An 18530-nucleotide genomic window follows, 5' to 3' on the forward strand; every position below is an offset into this window, starting at 1 on the left:
GCATTTTATGCAAATAACCTCTCCCTTCACCCTATAAGTCAACTTTAGCATGTGCATGGTACTGCACACTTAGCAGTTACCTGACATCATTATGTCAAATAATCCAGAATGCGGCAGCTAGACTGGTGACTGGGGGCGGCCGCCGAGACCGCATAACACCGATATTGAAAGACCTACATTGGCTCCCAGTACGTTTCCGAGCACAATTCAAAGTGTTGGTGTTGACCTTTAAAGTCCTAAACAGCCTCGGCCTAGTATACCTGAAGGAGCGTCTCCAATCACATTGTTCTGCCCGGACGCTGAGGTCCAGCGCCGAGGGCCTTCTGGCGGTTCCCTCACTGCAAGAAGCAAAGCTACAGGGAACCAGACAGAGGGCCTTCTCGGTAGTGGCGCCCGCCCTGTGGAACGCCCTCCGTTCAGATATCAAAGAGATAAATAACTACCTGACATTTAGAAGACATCTGAAGGCAGCCCTGTTCAGGAAAGTTTTTAATGTGTGACATTTTAATGTATTTTTAATCTTTGTTGGAAGCCGCCCAGAGTGGCTGGGGAAATCCAGCCAGATGGGCGGGGTACAAATAAATTATCATCATCATCATCATCATCATCATCATCATCATTATTGACAGGTGTGTGGCTACTGCGTACCTGTCAAAGGTGGCCCATGGGGTGGGGGCATCTTGGCTGCTGAGTCAAAAAGGTTTCCTGTATCTGCTTCTAGCCAATTGAACAGGCTTACTCACTAGGCTTATCTAAATTTATATGCCTGACTAGCTTCCCCCAGCTGCTAATGCAGTTAGTGAAATCAGGGGGTATGGCTCAAATTCCAGTGAGCAGGAATTTGAAAGGGAAAGGTCAATTTAGCCCCTGGGAATGGGATTGTTTTTGTAATCAAGGGAAAGGACAGTGGGTGCTAAGAAGGGATAAGGCAATGGGCAGTGAATTAACTGTAGAATTAATGTTCTATGGATGTTTCCTTTTTAAACCAAATGTTTTTAACCAGTCACAAAATGGCTGTCACATCTTAAAAGTAGAAAAAGATCCAGGGCCACAAAATGGTCAGCTACCTCATCAATGGGGAGAGGGCACCAACAGAATCCACTGCTGTGTTTGCTTGCAGCGAGAATCCATCACTTCTCTGTTTAGAATGGAATGGATGGTGAGTGTCCAGTTCTGGCATTCAGTGAAGGGGTGGGCATGTTTAAGGGGCGAAGGTATTCAGTGTGGTAAAGGCCAAACCAGTTCAAACAAGAACTAAGCAGGAAGAGCAAACATTCTCTAATGCATTGCAGTTTTGAGAGGTTACTTCTTGAAACCTTTCACAGGCATCACAGGAGGCACCATGTTGGGAACCCCCGCCATAGCCGATATCTTATATAAGTTCACAAACGAACAAAAATGAAATAGAATATTCTATCCTCCTGCTCTTGATCAGTATAAATGGTGTTCAGGGAATCATTTTCTTTCTCTGTTTGCTGTCTAACTCATTTTTATATGTCATCACCCTGCTGAAGGCCCCAGGATTCTGGCCCATAAGCCTGGCTTTTAAAAATGTCAGGAAACCTGGAAATTAAGATATGCTATGGAACTTACATGTTCATTTTCAAAACTGGATAGTCTGGAAGTAGCAAAGAGGATGACCAATGGCATGCACTGATTGCTTGCTTTGTCAGTGCAACTACAATGACAATGTTCTCAAATTTTGAAGAAAATGAAGCAACTTTAAGCAATGTAATATTACAGTAATTTATTTTACATAAATAAAAAATACTTATTTTAACGTCACATTAAATTATCTTCTGTATGACAATATGCCTTACATGAAGAACTGTGTACCATTAAACAGAAATAATCTGGTTTCTAGTCTTTTATCACTATTTGCTTCCTGTCTCATTGGGTTGCTAATGAGCAAATTCAAACCACCTAAAAAGAGGATACAGAGAACTGTGGAAGCAAAAATATTAATGTTATATGGACAAAATATAAAAGAATCTTACCAATAAGAAGCATTTATTTATTTGTTTATTTAAAAATGCGAAAAAACAGTGCTTAAGAAGTAAACGCAAAATGCCTGCATTTTCTATCTGATATAGGTGTAAAATGGTTCAGAAGTCCATTAAATGAGATTTCTTAATTTTCTGAATAATCTCTTCTGAATAAATCCTCAAGAAAGATAACTGTACTGACAGCTGATGTGGACAAAATAATAATGCATCAAGCCATTTCAACTACATTTAGTCATGGAAATAGGAGAAAAATAAATAACTGTCCAATTGGAAATACATTACAATTTTCAAAATAAAATTGATTTTTAAAAAGGAATGTCAAATTCCCTTGTACTGAAAAAGTGACATAGATACCCCAGTTGTATAAAGTTATTGTGAAACTCCAAAATTCTGCTGATAGTTTTGTTGGTTTCTGCTTTCTTCACTGTGCAGCGAAGTGCTTGTCACGGGACAATGTTTTGCATTCCGCAGTCAGAGTACTGTTGGGTTTCCCACGGGAATGGAAGACTGGATGTGATGTACACTGGTTTCCTGTTTTTCACCAGTTCTCTCGGTGTTTCCGAGGAGAGAAGTTGCTTCTCTGCTCTCGCAGAGGCAAGCTGCATGTTTGTAATCTCTCAGCATTGAAGTGTAAATAAAGTAAAGAAAAGTATGTGGCACGTACTGCTCATCATTCCGCTGTGTAGAAGAGTCTGCAAATACAACAAGTTTGTCTTACATTGAGGGTGGTCCATATAGAGTTCGTAACACAGATAGGTGACTGGAATATCTATCTGTCTGTCTATCATCTATCTATCTATCATCATCTACTATCATCTATCATCTATCTCATTAGAAATAGACCTAAAAGTCTTACAAATATTCCATCCTTTTTCATTGTTGACCAAGAGAATTAAATGTATGTACCTGGAAATGAGTTGCCTTTCTGCCGTTGTTCCCCCTATGCGAGCATGGAAAAGAACAAGCAAGCAGGAAGGAAGATGCATTGGGGCCAAACAGGCAAGTCATTCTATCAGTTATATTTTATTTGCACAATTGGAATTAATTTCAGGAACCAAAGTGCTTTTTTCTGTGCAGCTTGAGCAGGAGCAGTGAACATTGTTATGGTTCATTATTGTAGCTTGTCTTCACTTACCTCACAGTTGTGAAGAATAGCTCAACATTATGAATGGTCTGTTTCACCAATAAGAAAAAAAGATTGGAATAGGCCAATATATTTGTGAATTGTACTTGGATAAAGGTGACACTGCAAGCAATAGCCTCCAGAAGATCAAAAGAGACTATGAGGCTCTGGGCAGGAAATTGAAGCAATTAAATGCACAAATTGTCATCTCATCTGTCCTCCCAGTTGAACGACGTGGCCCAGGGAGAGACAGAAAAATAGTGGAAGTGAACAGCTGGCTTCGCAAATGGTGTAAACAGGAACGGTTTGGATTCTTAGATCACGGACTGCAGTTTCTTGAAGATGGACTTCTGGCAAGAGATGGGCTGCACCTCACAGCGGTTGGGAGGAATGTTTTTGCCAAAAATCTCAGAAACCTCATCAGGAGGGCTTTAAACTGACTAATGTGGGGGAGGAAGACAGTGCTCCTGAAGGTAGGAGTCTATCAATTGATGAAGATGATCATCCAAATGTCATCGACCGAATGGAGCAAACAGCACGCAGACCTAGTGATGGGAGGAAAAAATCCTTAAATAAGAGACACGGGGGAATGATTAATGAACTTCAATGTCTGTACACTAATGCGCAAAGCATGGGTAATAAACAAGATGAGCTTGAGCTCTTGGTACAGCAAACTAAATATGACATAATAGGCATCACTGAAACCTGGTGGGATAAGTCCCACGACTGGAATGTAATAATGGAGGGATACAATCTATTTCAGAGAAACAGACCAGACAAGAAAGGAGGAGGAGTGGCGTTATATGTCAGGGATGTGTATACCCGTGAAGAGATCCAAGATTTAGAACCTCAAAGCCAAAGTGAGAGCATTTGGGTCAAAATTAAGGGAGAGAAGAATAACAGGGACCTCATTGTGGGAGTTTACTATAGATTCCCAAGCCAAACGGAGGACATAGATGATGCCTTCCTGGAACAGATGGCCAAGCATACAAAAGGAAGGGAGATAGTAGTAATGGGGGACTTCAATTACCCGGATATTTGCTGGATGTCAAACTCAGCCAAGAGCATAAGGTCAAACAGATTCCTCACTGGCCTTGCAGACAACTTCATTGTCCAGAAAGTGGGAGAAGCAACAAGAGGAACAGCCATTTTAGATCTGGTCCTAACCAATGTTGATGACCTGGTTAGTGGGGTAGAAGTGGAAGGATCATTAGGCGTGAGTGATCATGCTCTTCTGAAGTTTACTATACAGCGGAAAGGAGCAGCCAAGCATACTAGGACTCAATTTCTTGACTTTAAGAAAGCCGACTTCATAAAACTTAGGGAAGTGCTGGGTGAGATCCCATGGACAGTAATACTAAAAGGAAAGGGAGTTCATGATGGCTGGGAGTTTGTTAAGAGGGAGATAGTAAAAGCACAACTTCAGGCAATACCAATGAGACGGAAACATGGAAGGTGCCTAAAGAAGCCAGGGTGGCTATCTAAAGAACTTTTAACTGAGTTAAGATTAAAAAAGGATGTGTACAAAAAATGGAAAAGGGGGGAAACCACCAAAGAGGAATTCAAACAAATAGCCAGCACGTGTAGACACAAAGTCAGAAAAGCTAAAGCACAGAATGAACTCAGGCTTGCTAGAGAGGTTAAAAGCAACAAAAAAGGCTTTTATGGGTATGTTCGTAGCAAAAGGAAGAACAAAGAAACAGTGGGGTCACTCAGAGGAGAAGATGGTGAAATGCAAACAGGGGACACAGAAAGGGCTGAACTCCTCAATGCCTTCTTTGCCTCAGTCTTCTCCGATAAAGAAAACAATGCCCGACCTGAAGAATTTGGAGCAAATGATTCAGCAGAGGAAACACAGCCCAGAATAACTAAGGAGATAGTACAAGAATACTTGGCTAGTTTAGATGTATTCAAGTCTCCAGGGACAGATGAACTGCATCCAAGAGTATTAAAAGAACTGGCAGATGTGATCTCAGAACCACTGGCACTCATCTTTGAGAATTCCTGGAGAACAGGTGAAGTCCCGGCAGACTGGAGGAGGGCAAATGTTGTCCCTATTTTCAAAAAGGGGAAAAGAGAGGACCCAAATAATTACCGCCCAGTCAGTCTGACATCAATGCCAGGGAAGATTCTGGAGCAGATCATTAAGCAAACAGTCTGTGAGCACCTAGAAAGGAATACTGTGACCACCAATAGTCAGCATGGATTTCTGAAAAATAAGTCATGTCAGACTAATCTGATCTCGTTTTTTGACAGAATTACAACCCTGGAGATGAAGGGAACGCAGTGGATGTAGCCTACCTTGATTTCAGCAAGGCATTTGACAAGGTGCCCCATGATATTCTTGTAAAGAAGCTGGTAAAATGCGGACTTGACTATGCTACCACTCAGTGGATTTGTAACTGGCTGACTGACCGAACCCAAAGGGTGCTCATCAATGGTTCCTCTTCATCCTGGAGAAGAGTGACTAGTGGGGTGCCACAGGGTTCTGTCTTGGGCCCGGTCTTATTCAACATCTTTATCAACAACTTGGATGATGGACTCAAGGGCATCCTGGTCAAATTTGCAGATGACACCAAACTGGGAGGGGTGGCTAACACCCCAGAGGACAGGATCACACTTCAAAACGACCTTGACAGATTAGAGAACTGGGCCCAAACAAACAAGATGAATTTTAACAGGGAGAAATGTAAAGTATTGCACTTGGGCAAAAAAAATGAGAGGCACAAATACAAGATGGGTGACACCTGGCTTGAGAGCAGTACATGTGAAAAGGATCTAGGAGTCTTGGTTGACCACAAACTTGACATGAGCCAACAGTGTGACGCGGCAGCTAAAAAAGCCAATGCAATTCTGGGCTGCATCAATAGGAGTATAGCATCTAGATCAAGGGAAGTAATAGTGCCACTGTATTCTGCTCTGGTCAGACCTCACCTGGAGTACTGTGTCCAGTTCTGGGCACCACAGTTCAAGAAGGACACTGACAAACTGGAACGTGTCCAGAGGAGGGCAACCAAAATGGTCAAAGGCCTGGAAACGATGCATTATGAGGAACGGCTAAGGGAGCTGGGCATGTTTAGCCTGGAGAAGAGGAGGTTAAGGGGTGATATGATAGCCATGTTCAAATATATAAAAGGGTGTCACATAGAGGAGGGAGAAAGGTTGTTTTCTGCTGCTCCAGAGAAGCGGACACGGAGCAATGGTTCCAAACTACAAGAAAAAAGATTCCACCTAAACATTAGGAGGAACTTCCTGACAGTGAGAGCTGTTCGACAGTGAAATTTGCTGCCAAGGAGTGTGGTGGAGTCTCCTTCTTTGGAGGTCTTTAAGCAGAGGCTTGACAACCATATGTCAGGAGTGCTCTGATGGTGTTTCCTGCTTGGCAGGGGGTTGGACTCGATGGCCCTTGTGGTCTCTTCCAACTCTATGATTCTATGATTCTTCCTTCTTTAAGTTTTCAAATTTCTTAACCTAGCTCAAGGTAGTCATCTGAACGGGCCAGAAATTTAACTGATAATCAATCACAGTCAGTCCATCATTTGAAAAATAAGAATTTAGAACCATTGATGCTAAAATGGGAACTGGACATTACATTTTGGCAACTGTAACCTTGGTTTAAGGAGCCATTTGGTGCCTGGCTTATATACATGAGTTTCTAACACTGATCACTACAGGTTGTTCCACTAAGCACCTAGCAGCTGCATATTGTACTAGCTGCAGCTACCAAACCAAGTGCAAGGGTCGTCTAATTGTAAAGTTATCTTGTCTGTGGTAAGGGGAACAGCAGATTCTAGCAGCAGAACAGCCTTTATACACAGCACATCATGATTTGATTAATCACATTCAAGTATTCAAAACCCCTTTTAACAGCCCCTATGATACCTCAGTGACCTCCTCTCTACCCTGAAACTTTTGTCAGTTATTAAATAAAAAGCATGACAAATCCTCAGGCTATGACCATTTACTTTGATGTGCAAACTGCCATGATACTAGTCAGGGTTTTCCTGCTGTGAAAACCAGCAGGCAGGAGGGGAAAAAACAGTTATCCTGAAGACTCAACAGCAGGAATAGGAACATTGGGACATGCCTTATACTGAGTCTCATAATTGATCCATCTAGCTCTGGAATGTCCTAAGACTGGAATCTGGGTGGTGGTGGTGCACAGACATAATTCCACTGCCTATAACTTAAGCTTGAACCTTCAGATTCCCACCAAGAGCATAGCTATGGTCCATTAAGTATTGTCTGAGGAATTGGTCTGCTTTTGAAGACTGACTTGCTCAAGAGTTTCCTTTTACTCATGCAAAGTCTTTATTCACCTGGCGTGCATTTCTGCATCTGGTAGCCAACCAAGCCTGCAACTTTAGGCTCCTGTGGTCCAGAGAACTAGGTGAATGCCTGATGTTTGTCTCAGATTCTGAAAGGAGGTTATCCACATATTTGGAGGAAACATGTCTATCTCCATCAATGACACAGGATCCAATTGATGTGGCTTAATGTTCCTTGACATGGCCTGTCTCCCTATAACATTGTGCTTGGGGAGCTTAAAATTATCTCTGAAGAGGATCACTCCAGTGAAAGCAAGATAGTAACAACCCCCAAGGAGCCTCTCCTAAATAGAGTTCATATATCTTGTATTAATATGAGGTTAGTGATTTTGGTTATCTTCCACTACCCTAACATCTTGGTCTGAAAATTGTCCACAGAACATCCTGTTCTTCCTGTAACTGCCCTTTTTGCTAACCATCTTCTAGGTTCTCCCCCACCCTTTCCATTCTCTCCCCATTCCGTCTTGTTCATAACCAAGCTCCGCCCACATTCCAAAGGAAAATCTCCTGACGGTTGCTATAGACAGAATCCTTCTCCTCTATCTAACATGCAGCCTTCTTCCTATCTTGCCTTGCACCCACAAGGAGCTTCCCTATTGAGAAAGACAAGCAAGAGTGGAGTGGTTTAGTGAATTATTTCACTGATCAAGGAAAATGACTAGCAATCTTGCCTGGTTACTGGTGCTGATCTCATGGAACGTGTTATGTGAGAATGCAGGTCAGAAACCACCACAGGGTTTTAGATATGCTTCTTATGAAGTGATCATCCCAAGGAAACTGACTCCCCGATATGGAGAACAGGAAACTCATGATGTCACATACCTGCTGCAGATTGAGGGGAAGGGTCATGTGGTGACACTCAGGAAAAAGAAGAGCGTTGTCCCTAAACACTTCGCTGTCATCACATACAGTAAGGATGGAGAGCTCCAGGTGGACTATCCTTTCATCAAAGATGACTGCTTCTACCATGGCTTTGTACAAGACAAGCCTTCCTCTAAGGTCACCCTCAGCACTTGCTCGGGGGGCCTCAGAGGTGTGCTTCACTTAGAAAATTACACCTTTGAAATTGAACCTGTTCAGGCACCTGGTACTTTTCAACATGTGCTGTACAGATTGGAGGGAATCGAAGGTGCTGTTCGCATGATGTGTGGGTTAACAAAGGAAAAGCAAAGGAGCCAAGAGGCCATGTTCCAAAAGAAAAGAAAAGTATTGACTGAAAGTGCTGCTAGAGGAGCCTGGTTCCCACATACCAGGTACATAGAGGTTGCAATCGTGATAGAACATGAACGATATGTCAGGTTTGACAAAAATGAAAGTCGTGTTGCTAGGCAAGTTATGGATATCATCCATACTGCAAACTCAATGTATGAGCCACTGTCTCTTGAGCTGTATATAGCTGGCTTGGAAATATGGACAGAAAAAAACCTCATAAACATTGTTAACAGCATAGACGAGACTCATAATACGTTCACCCACTTTTTAAAAACTTCACTAAGTAAACGCTTACAACTTGATGCTGCTCACTTATTTATATATAAGAGTTTTGGAAGTGCACTTGGATTAGCGTACACAGGAACAGTTTGTAACACCCATTGGGCATCTGCTGTTGAATCATATGTGACTCCCAGTTTGTTCCTTATTTCTCACACATTTTCCCATGAATTAGGACACAATCTTGGCATGGAACATGATGAAAAATACTGTACTTGTAATCAGAGTTCTTGCATAATGGCTGCATATCAAACAATGTCTGATAAGTTTAGTAACTGTAGTTATAAAGAATATTTCAACAGAAAAAACAAGAAGTGTTTGCTAATTCCCCCAGACTCCACTAAAATATATAAATTTGCATACTGTGGAAACAAAGTAGTGGAAGATAAAGAGGAATGTGATTGTGGCTCAACAGAGCAATGCAAGTTGGATCCATGTTGCCAGTCTAATTGCATGTTGAGTCCAGATGCCACTTGTGCTTTTGGACAGTGCTGTGTTGAGTGTCAGTATCTTCCACTTCATAAGGTTTGCAGAGAACAGGTCAGCAGCTGTGATCTCCCCGAGTATTGCAACGGGACTTCAGAATGGTGTCCTGAAGATGTTTATGTACAAGATGGTGCCCCGTGTAGTGATGGGGCATATTGCTATCATGGGAATTGCACAACTCACACTAGGCAGTGCAGAATGATCTTTGGCAACAAAGCAACCGGTGCATCAAAGGATTGTTTCAGTGAAATGAACGCTCGAGGTGATCGCTTTGGCAACTGTGGGCTTAGACATGACACTTATAAGAAATGTGATACTCAGAACATCTTGTGCGGCCGAATCCAGTGTGAAAATGTTGATACAGTACCTTCTTTGGAGGAACACAGCACCATAATTAACACGCCCCTAGGCAATAGAAAATGCTGGAGTACAGATTACCATACTGGATTGGAGATACCTGATATTGGAGCAGTGAGAGATGGGACTCCTTGTGGCACAGAAATGATGTGTATTAATAGGGAGTGCAAGAATGTTTCTCTCTTGAAATATGATTGCAATGTCACAAAGTGTCATAATCGAGGAATATGCAACACCTACAAACATTGTCATTGTGATGATGGCTGGGCCCCTCCAGACTGTCTAAACCAAGGTAATGGTGGCAGCATTGACAGTGGACCTCCTCCACCAGGGAACCCTTCAAAACGTAGCGTCAACATGACAGGAATTATAGCAGCAATTGTATTTCTTCTTTCTACTATTTTTGCTGTTTTGGGGCTGGGTATTTATTTCAGGAAGCGTCTGAGAAAGCGGTTTGGGAAAAAACCAGAAAAAACATTTGAAGAAGGTGTAAAAGAGGAAGAAAATCCTGTCCCAACTAAATCAGAGAATTGAACAATACACTGAATGTGTCAAATAGATGTGCAGGAAATAATGGACAGTATTATGCAGAGATACATTTAAGTTTCTAAAGTTTTTAAAGCCCTTCTTCATTTGTCTACTAGGCACAGTAGGACAGAACTCTGCAATGTGTTGATGTTGTCTGCAGTCTCTAACTCTCAGAAGTATCTCCCTTAAGCTCACTGGGGAAAAGAATGTGGAGGAATGCTAAATACTTTCAGCAAAAGCCAGGCTCTGAATAAAATCCCATTCTCACAGAAACCAACATAACCACTGATGTCATTTGAGTAACTGAGGTGATATCCTAAAATATGCCTGTTGTAGAGCAGTAAAAAGGCAACAAAACACTTTAACAGCTGAGCATCACAACGTTACGTGATCTTTGTGATTCCATGTCTTCATATCAAAGCAACTGAAGAATGCAGAGAACCGTGGAAACAAAATGTTAAAATGACAAAATGTTGATTTGTTTATCTAATTTATTCTTCATACATTAAAGAAGGTAATCCAAAGTGATTTATAATATAAAAACAAACACATACTGTACATTGAAACCAGCAGAAAATAAAATAAAAACCAAAGATAAATGTAAAATAAAATCCCATTTTGAAAAGGCGGGATTAAAACATTCCAACCACTGGAGACCACAGATAACTAAAAACAAAGGTATAGCAAAAGGGGGGGGGGGGTTGCTTAGTGCCTAAAGCTATTTCGTCATGATGCCAGGTGAGCCTCCTCAGAGGGAGCATTCCATAAGTAGGGAGCCACCACTGAAAAGCCCCCTTCTTGTGTTGCCACCCCCCAGAACTCTTGAGGAGGAGGCACAAGAAGAAAGGCCTCAGATTATTATTGTTGGGTCTATGCTGGTTTATACGGGGAGAGTTGTTTCTTCAGGTATTTGGGTACTGAGCCACAATAGGCTTTGTAGATCAAAACCAGCACTTTGAATTGGGCTCAGAAACTGATTGGCAACCAGTGTGGTTGGGCCAGGATTGGTGTTATGTGCTCAGACTGTCTTGCCTCCATGAGCAACCTGGCTACTGAATTCTGTACCAACTTCTGAATTGCCTTCAAAGACAGCCCCATGTATAACAACACATTGAGTAATCTAACCCAGAGGTCATCAGAGTATGGCTGGCCACCAGCGAAAGCAGATGGAAGGCACTTCATGCTACCAAGGCCACTTGAGCCTCAAGTGAAAGCAAAGCGTAGTTTCCAGAAGTATCCCCAAGCTATGTAACTACTCCTTCAGAGGGAGTGTAATCCCATCAAGAGCAGGCCATTTCCCATCCATCCAGTCTAGGGAACTATTCACTTCAGTTTAATCTGAACTGAGCTTCAGTTTATTGGCTCCCATCCAGTCTATTACTGAGTCAAGACATCAGTCATGCACATCCACTGCTATACTTGTAGATGTTAAGAAATCCAGATGTGCCATCAACATATTGCTGTCAACGTACTACAAGACTCTGGATGACTCCACCCAGCATTTTCCTGTAGATTAACATCCTGTAGATTAACATGTTTAACAGCATGGGGGCCATGCTTGATCCCTAAGGAGCCCTGCATTGAAGACTTTGTGAAGCTGAAAAGCACTCCCCAAGCATCATCCTGTGGAAACGACTATCCAAGTAGGACCAGAACCACCGCAAAGCAGTGCTGCCCACCCTCACACTGGGACAACTGCTCCAGAAGGATACCATGGTGAATGGTATTGAAAGCCACTGAGAGATCAATAGGATTAACAGGGAATTAACACATTCTCCCATCCCTCTCCTGACTGAGGTCATCATACAGCATAACAAAAGCAGTCTCCATGGCCAAACAGACCTAAACCTTGATTAAAATGGATGCAGAAAATTGGTTTCATCCAAGAGAGCCTGGCTCTGGCTCACAACCAGTCGCTCAAAATATACAAGTAAGCGTTTATTTCTTTGTTTCAAAAGACAAAAAGCCGTGATTAAAAACACTGAAAGTACAAATGCTAACATTTTTTTATCGAAATAGGTGTAAAATGGTTGAGAAGTCCTAATGTTATGAATAATTTCTGCTGAATAAACCCTAAAGGGAGATTACTGAACGTTGCTATGGACAAAAGAGGGATGCTTTAATTCTTAAGTTCCAAAGTTCTGCTAATAGCAGACTGACCTTCTTATATAGGGACCAATTTCAGTGTTGCACATAGAGGTGCCTGGATCTCATCTCTCTCTCTCTCTCTCTCTCTCTCTCTCTCTCTCTCTCTCTCACACACACACACACACACACACACACACACACACACAAACGGAGTTGCAAATATTGGCCACAGATACTGCAGCTGAGGGAGGAAGGAGCTTCAATGCTCTATTCCACAGCATCCCAGCTCTTCCCTTTTCAGTACAGTTGAAGGTGAAGCAGCCTGCAGAGGGAAAAGGGGAAGGTAGAAGCAGTATTATGCCCTTGTTAGACCTTCCTCTTTCCAGACTAGAAATTGGAATGTGGGGCTGAGCTGCTCTTTTACTCTCCAAAATTTCATAGGTGAAGTAGGCACACTTATTTGAAACAATAGGAAACTAAAGCCCAGGGAATGAGGCTGCTAGTCACCGAGACAGCTAATCTTACACAGTGGCATCTGACTTTTTGCTTATAGTCTGAGGTCTGCACTTGCTCAGAGTCCAAGCTGGCACTGTTTTGAGCCTGGTCCTCAGCTATCCATCTCTCCGCTGTAAATGGAGAAAACCACCTTTCTTTGTTTCTACAGAGGTTCCTTACAGATAAAAGGCAAGTGTAGAAACCAGGACATACCTCTGTAAAAAAACACACACCCTCATTTCAGAGATAACATGTTTTTCTGCCAGAAAAAGTATTAGAAAAAATTAGTCTGTTAAAGCCTATAAAACAATTTGTTCTACCAAGACACTCTGCTGATTTACTACAAATTCATATTATTCCAAAGATATATTTAAATCAGTTTGTTTGTATGTGTGTGCTGTATAATGTTGTAACTCTTTGTGACATATTTCAAGTACATATTACTTTTCAAAACTGCTTTGAGGTTTCCCCCCCTACAATCAAGTGGTATATAAATTTTATTAAATAAATAAATAAACAAACAAACATTTGCAGTTGCCGTCATCTTTTATAAAATCAAAATTACTTTTAAAAAGAACTGGATCAAGTCAGTAGGGCAGAGACTCTTAATCTCAGGGTTGTGGATTCAAGCCCATGTTGGGCAAAAGATTCTTGGGTTGCAGGGGGCTGGAGTAGAAGACCTTCATGATCCCTTCAAACTCTACAATTCTATGATTTTATGATAAGAGAGTATTTTAATTTCTTTATAAAAATGTATTCTGCTTAATATATATTTAGAGTGTGGCCCGTAACAGTAAATCAAAACAAAACTATTTGTCACAAATAAAAACTGATTTTGTCATGCAAATAAAAGAAAAAAATATTCTGGAAATCCATTATCATGTTTTAAATGCAGTGGAATTTTAAAAAGCCATGTCAGATTTCTGGTGTTGAAACTGACTTAAAAGCTTCAAAAATAAGTCATGCCAGACCAATCTGATTTTTTTTTTTAATGGAATTACAAACTTGGTGAATGAGGCAAATGCTGTGGATATAGTCTATCTTGATTCAGTTAGGCGGTACCTGTTTATCTACTTGCACTGGTATGCAAACAATACTGTCAATGGTAGTTCATGAGGAAGCTCAGGCTCGATGACCTGGGTCTGCCCTAAGAGACAGCCAAGATGGTCTCTGGCCTCTTCAGCAGCCTCAGCTTTTGTAGCTGGACTCATAACTACAACATAACTAAAGTAGTCAAAAGCAATAAAGAAAGCATAAAAATATACAACCAGACTGAACAATTTCCACATAAATCACAAGATCTATAATAAAGATACAAAAAAACCAGCCACAGCAGCAACCACCACCCCCCCAACAAAATCCGGCAAACAACACCCCAGCTCAAGGGTGTGTTCAGCAGTCTCAGCTTTTGTAGCTGAAGTCAGTCAGGGGCCCTCCCTCCTAGGTCAGGTGGGAAGAGGTTGCAAGGCAGACAGCAGGTCTTCCAGGACTCGCAGCCAAGAGTCACAGCCAAGATGCCCTTGGGATGAGGGGCAGCTGCCCTCTATGCCCTGCATGTGTGTTGGTGGGGCAAGGAGTGAGCCACCTCAAAATGAGTAGACACATTGGAGAATTTTGAATGTCAGCCTTTTCATCAAAAGGAGCACGTATGCAACAGCTACAGTGTGACTGTGGACCAGATGGACAAGTAAAGACAGTTTGAAAACACCCTTAAGTGCAAGTAGATAAATAGGTACCGCTTTCAAGTGGGAAGGTAAACGGCGTTTCCGTGTGCTGCGCTGGTGCTGGCTCGCCATAGCAGCTTCGTCACGCTGGCCACGTGACCCGGAAGTGTCTTCGGACAGCGCTGGCTGGGCGCACAACCCTAGAGTCGGACACGACTGGCCCGTACGGGCAGGGGTACCTTTACCTTTACCTTTACCTTTACTCCAACCTGCATCTAATATCTTATTGTAAATTTATGAGATCTATGGATTTAAGGCGTTATACAAATTTAATAAAATAATAATAATTAAAAACTCCCCCTTCGCCTTACCTGCTATTGCTGCATATTGCTGGCCAAATCTCTGTAGAGTAGGCAACTTGCTGTTCACATATCCTGCTTCCAGCCCTTCAGTGGCACAAGAAATAATATATCTATACCAAATTTGTTCATGACAAGGCCATAGGAACTCCTACTAGCGCATAGCTGTCAACGTTTCCCTTTTTCTAAGGGAAATTCCCTTATTCCAAATAGGATTCCTCACAAGAAAAGGGAAAAGTTGACAGCTATGCGACTAGGTATTCTTCCATTGCCCTGCACTCAGTTCCCATGATTACCTGACACTATGGTCCTCAGCCTATCAGCACTCCTTTCTGTTCTTCCTGTTAAGTCCCCTGTCAGGCACTCTGACCCGCTTCCCACTCGCTCAGTCTCTGCATTCTATTCTGTCCCTAATCACCAAGGCCCGCCCACATTCCAAAGGTAAATCTACAGACGGTTGCTATCATCAGAATCCTTCTCTCTCTATAGGAGTCTCCTTCCCATTTTGCTTTGGTCCCACAACAGGCCATCCCATGGGGTGCCTTAGTACATTCTTTCACCTGTCAGGGAAGATGACAAGCAGTCTTCCCTGGCTGCTGGTGCTGATCTCATGGAATGTGTTGAGTGAGACTGCAGGTCAGAACCCTCCACAGGGCTATAGGTATGCCTCCTATGAGATGATTGTCCCAAGGAAATTAACCCCCCGATATGGACAAAACCCTCACACTATCGCTTACTTGCTGCAAATTGAGGGGAAGGGCCACATCGTGAAGCTCAGGAAAAAGAAGAGCTTTGTGCCTAAACATTTCCCTGTCTTCACTTACAGTAGGGAGGGGGACCTTCAGATGGACTATCCTTTCATCAGAGATGACTGCTTCTACCGCGGCTTGGTAAAAGGCCATCCTGCCTCTCGAGTCACCCTCAGCACTTGCTCAGGGGGACTCAGGGGTCTGTTGCACTTAGAAAACCACACCTATGAAATCGAACCTGTTCAGGCATCTGCTACTTCTCAACATGTGTTGTATAGATTGGAGGAAATGGTGGGTGCTGTACAAATGAGGTGTGGGCTAACAGAGGAAGAGCAAAGACGCCAAGAAGCCATGATCCAAAGCACAAATAATGTAACAGTTCAAATTGATGCGAGAGGAGCCTGGTGGACACACACCAGATACTTGGAGCTTGCCATTGTGATAGAACATGAACGATATGTCAGGTTTGACAGAAATGAAAGTCGTATTGCTTTGCAAGTTCTAGATATTATCCATGCTGCAAACTCAATATATGAGCCACTTGCTGTTGAGTTGTCTATAGCTGGCCTGGAGATTTGGTCAGAAAAGAACCTCATCAAAATCGAAGACACAATAGAAAAAACACTGCTCAATTTTGTCAAATTTGTTAAAAAGTCACGAAGTAAACATATAGATCCTGATGCTGCTCACTTATTTGTATATAAAAGTTTTGGACCTACAGTTGGATTAGCGTACTTAAAATCAATTTGTCTTGCCCACTGGGCAAGTGGTGTTGAGTCATATGTGACTCCCAGTTTGTTTGATATTACTGTTACATTTGCCCATGCAGTAGGACATAATCTTGGAATGAAACATGATGAAAAATACTGCACGTGTGATCGACATGCTTGCATTATGGTTGCATATGGAGTAGGCACAGATAAGTTTAGCAATTGCAGTTACAAGGATTACTTCTCAGTAAGGAACAGACAGTGTTTGTTAGTTCCACTAGACCCTGATCTAATGTATAAATTTGCATACTGTGGAAACAAAGTAGTGGAAGATAAAGAGGAATGTGATTGTGGCTCAACAGAGCAATGCAAGTTGGATCCATGTTGCCAGTCTAATTGCATGTTGAGTCCAGATGCCACTTGTGCTTTTGGACAGTGCTGTGCTGAGTGTCAGTATCTTCCAATTCATAAGGTTTGCAGAGAACAGGTCAGCAGCTGTGATCTCCCCGAGTACTGCAACGGGACTTCAGAATGGTGTCCTGAAGATGTTTATGTACAAGATGGTGCCCCGTGTAGTGATGGGGCATATTGCTATCATGGGAATTGCACAACTCACACTAGGCAGTGCAGAATGATCTTTGGCAACAAAGCAACCGGTGCATCAAAGGATTGTTTCAGTGAAATGAACGCTCGAGGTGATCGCTTTGGCAACTGTGGGCTTAGACATGACACTTATAAGAAATGTGATACTCAGAACATCTTGTGCGGCCGAATCCAGTGTGAAAATGTTTATAAACTACCTTCTTTGGAAGAACACAGCACCATAATTAATACACCTCTTGGCAATAGGCATTGCTGGAGTACAGATTACCATGCTGGATTGGAGATACCCGATATTGGAGCAGTGAGAGATGGGACTCCTTGTGGCACAGAAATGATGTGTATTAATGGGGAGTGCAAGAATGTGTCCCTCTTGAAATATGATTGCAATGTCACAAAGTGTCATAATCGAGGAATATGCAACACTTACAAACATTGTCATTGTGATTATGGCTGGGCCCCTCCAGACTGTCTAAACCAAGGTAATGGTGGCAGCATTGACAGTGGACCTCCTCCACCAAGGAACACTTCAAAACGTAGTGTCAACATGACAGTAATTATAGCAGCAATTGTATTTCTTGTTTCTATTATTTTTGCTGTTTTGGGGCTGGGTATTTATTTCAGGAAGCGTCTGAGAGTGTGGTTTGTATAAAAACCAGAAAAAACATATGACGAAGGTGTAAAAGAGGAAGAAAATTCTGTCCCAACTGAATCAGAGAATTGAACAATACACTGAATGTGTCAAATATATTGGAGGGGGATTCCAGCCGGTGGCAGAGGACAGAGTGACTCCAGGAGACATAGGTGTAAAAACCCAAACGGAAAAAAACGAAGACTTTATTACTAAGCAAATAAACACAAGCTCTGGTGGATGTTATTCCTGCAGGCAAGCAACAAAACTCAGCTTTTTTCCTTTATAGCAACGGTCACCTGCAGCCAATTAATCCCAGAAACTTCTTAAAGGTATACACACATGTTTCTGTGCCGAATGTCCTCTAACACCCCCTCTCGTTCAAACAGAAACAATAATATTTTAAGCAGAACAGAACATATTTACATATCACACACTGCAACTCCCAACTTTGTTACCAGTCGTGTATGTTTTTCAAAGGTTAACGCTTTTGTAAATACATCCGCCACATTTTGTGTACTTTCACAATACTTCAGCATTATCTGGTTCTGTTTTACATTTTCAGCTACATTTTGGTATTTAATTTCTAAATGCTTTGATTTGTTTCTAAACAGGTCAGATCCAGACAAGGTTATTACGGCTTGATTATCTTCCATAACTTGAATAGGATAATTACACTGTACGTCTATTTCTTTGATGATCTGTACATAAAATTTTACTTCATTACATAATTCCCACAATGCACAGTATTCGGCCTCAGTTGATGATGTGGCCACTATAGTTTGTTTTTTGGATTTCCATCCTACTAAAGAATCTCCAAATTGAAATACCATTCCAGAAATTGATTTTTTATCAGGCAGGTTGGCCCAATCGCTGTCCACGTAACATTGCAATTTTGTGGACCCTGTAGATGGT

General features: G+C 42.0%; 2 protein-coding genes across 2 annotated transcripts in view; both read left to right on the top strand.

The window, feature by feature from the left end:
* The window catches only part of LOC309353070 (uncharacterized protein), a gene marked incomplete at its 5' end in the record, with an annotated part of 87686 nt that overhangs the window by 5522 nt on the left and 63634 nt on the right, over window positions 1–18530 (top strand). The gene's annotated exons all lie outside the window — the stretch shown is intronic.
* Window positions 6577–17729, top strand: LOC309351679 (uncharacterized protein). Its single transcript, XM_081879475.1, has 2 exons — window positions 6577–10322; window positions 15183–17729. The coding sequence occupies exons 1-2, from the start codon at window positions 8112–8114 to the stop codon at window positions 17634–17636; spliced, it is 4665 nt and encodes a 1554-aa protein (XP_081735601.1). The 5' UTR covers window positions 6577–8111; the 3' UTR covers window positions 17637–17729.

Source organism: Podarcis erhardii, assembly GCF_964252035.2.
Source record: "Podarcis erhardii genome assembly, chromosome: 1".
NCBI classification, from domain to species: Eukaryota; Metazoa; Chordata; class Lepidosauria; order Squamata; family Lacertidae; genus Podarcis; species Podarcis erhardii.

Excerpts from the sequence above, each read along its gene's own strand:
- LOC309351679 (XM_081879475.1), top strand. The coding sequence starts at position 8,112 with ATGACTAGCAATCTTGCCTGGTTACTGGTGCTGATCTCATGGAACGTG. Across the intron at positions 10,323-15,182 it reads TCCCAACTAAATCAGAGAAT|GTATTCTTCCATTGCCCTGC; the intron begins TGAACAATACAC and ends CTATGCGACTAG.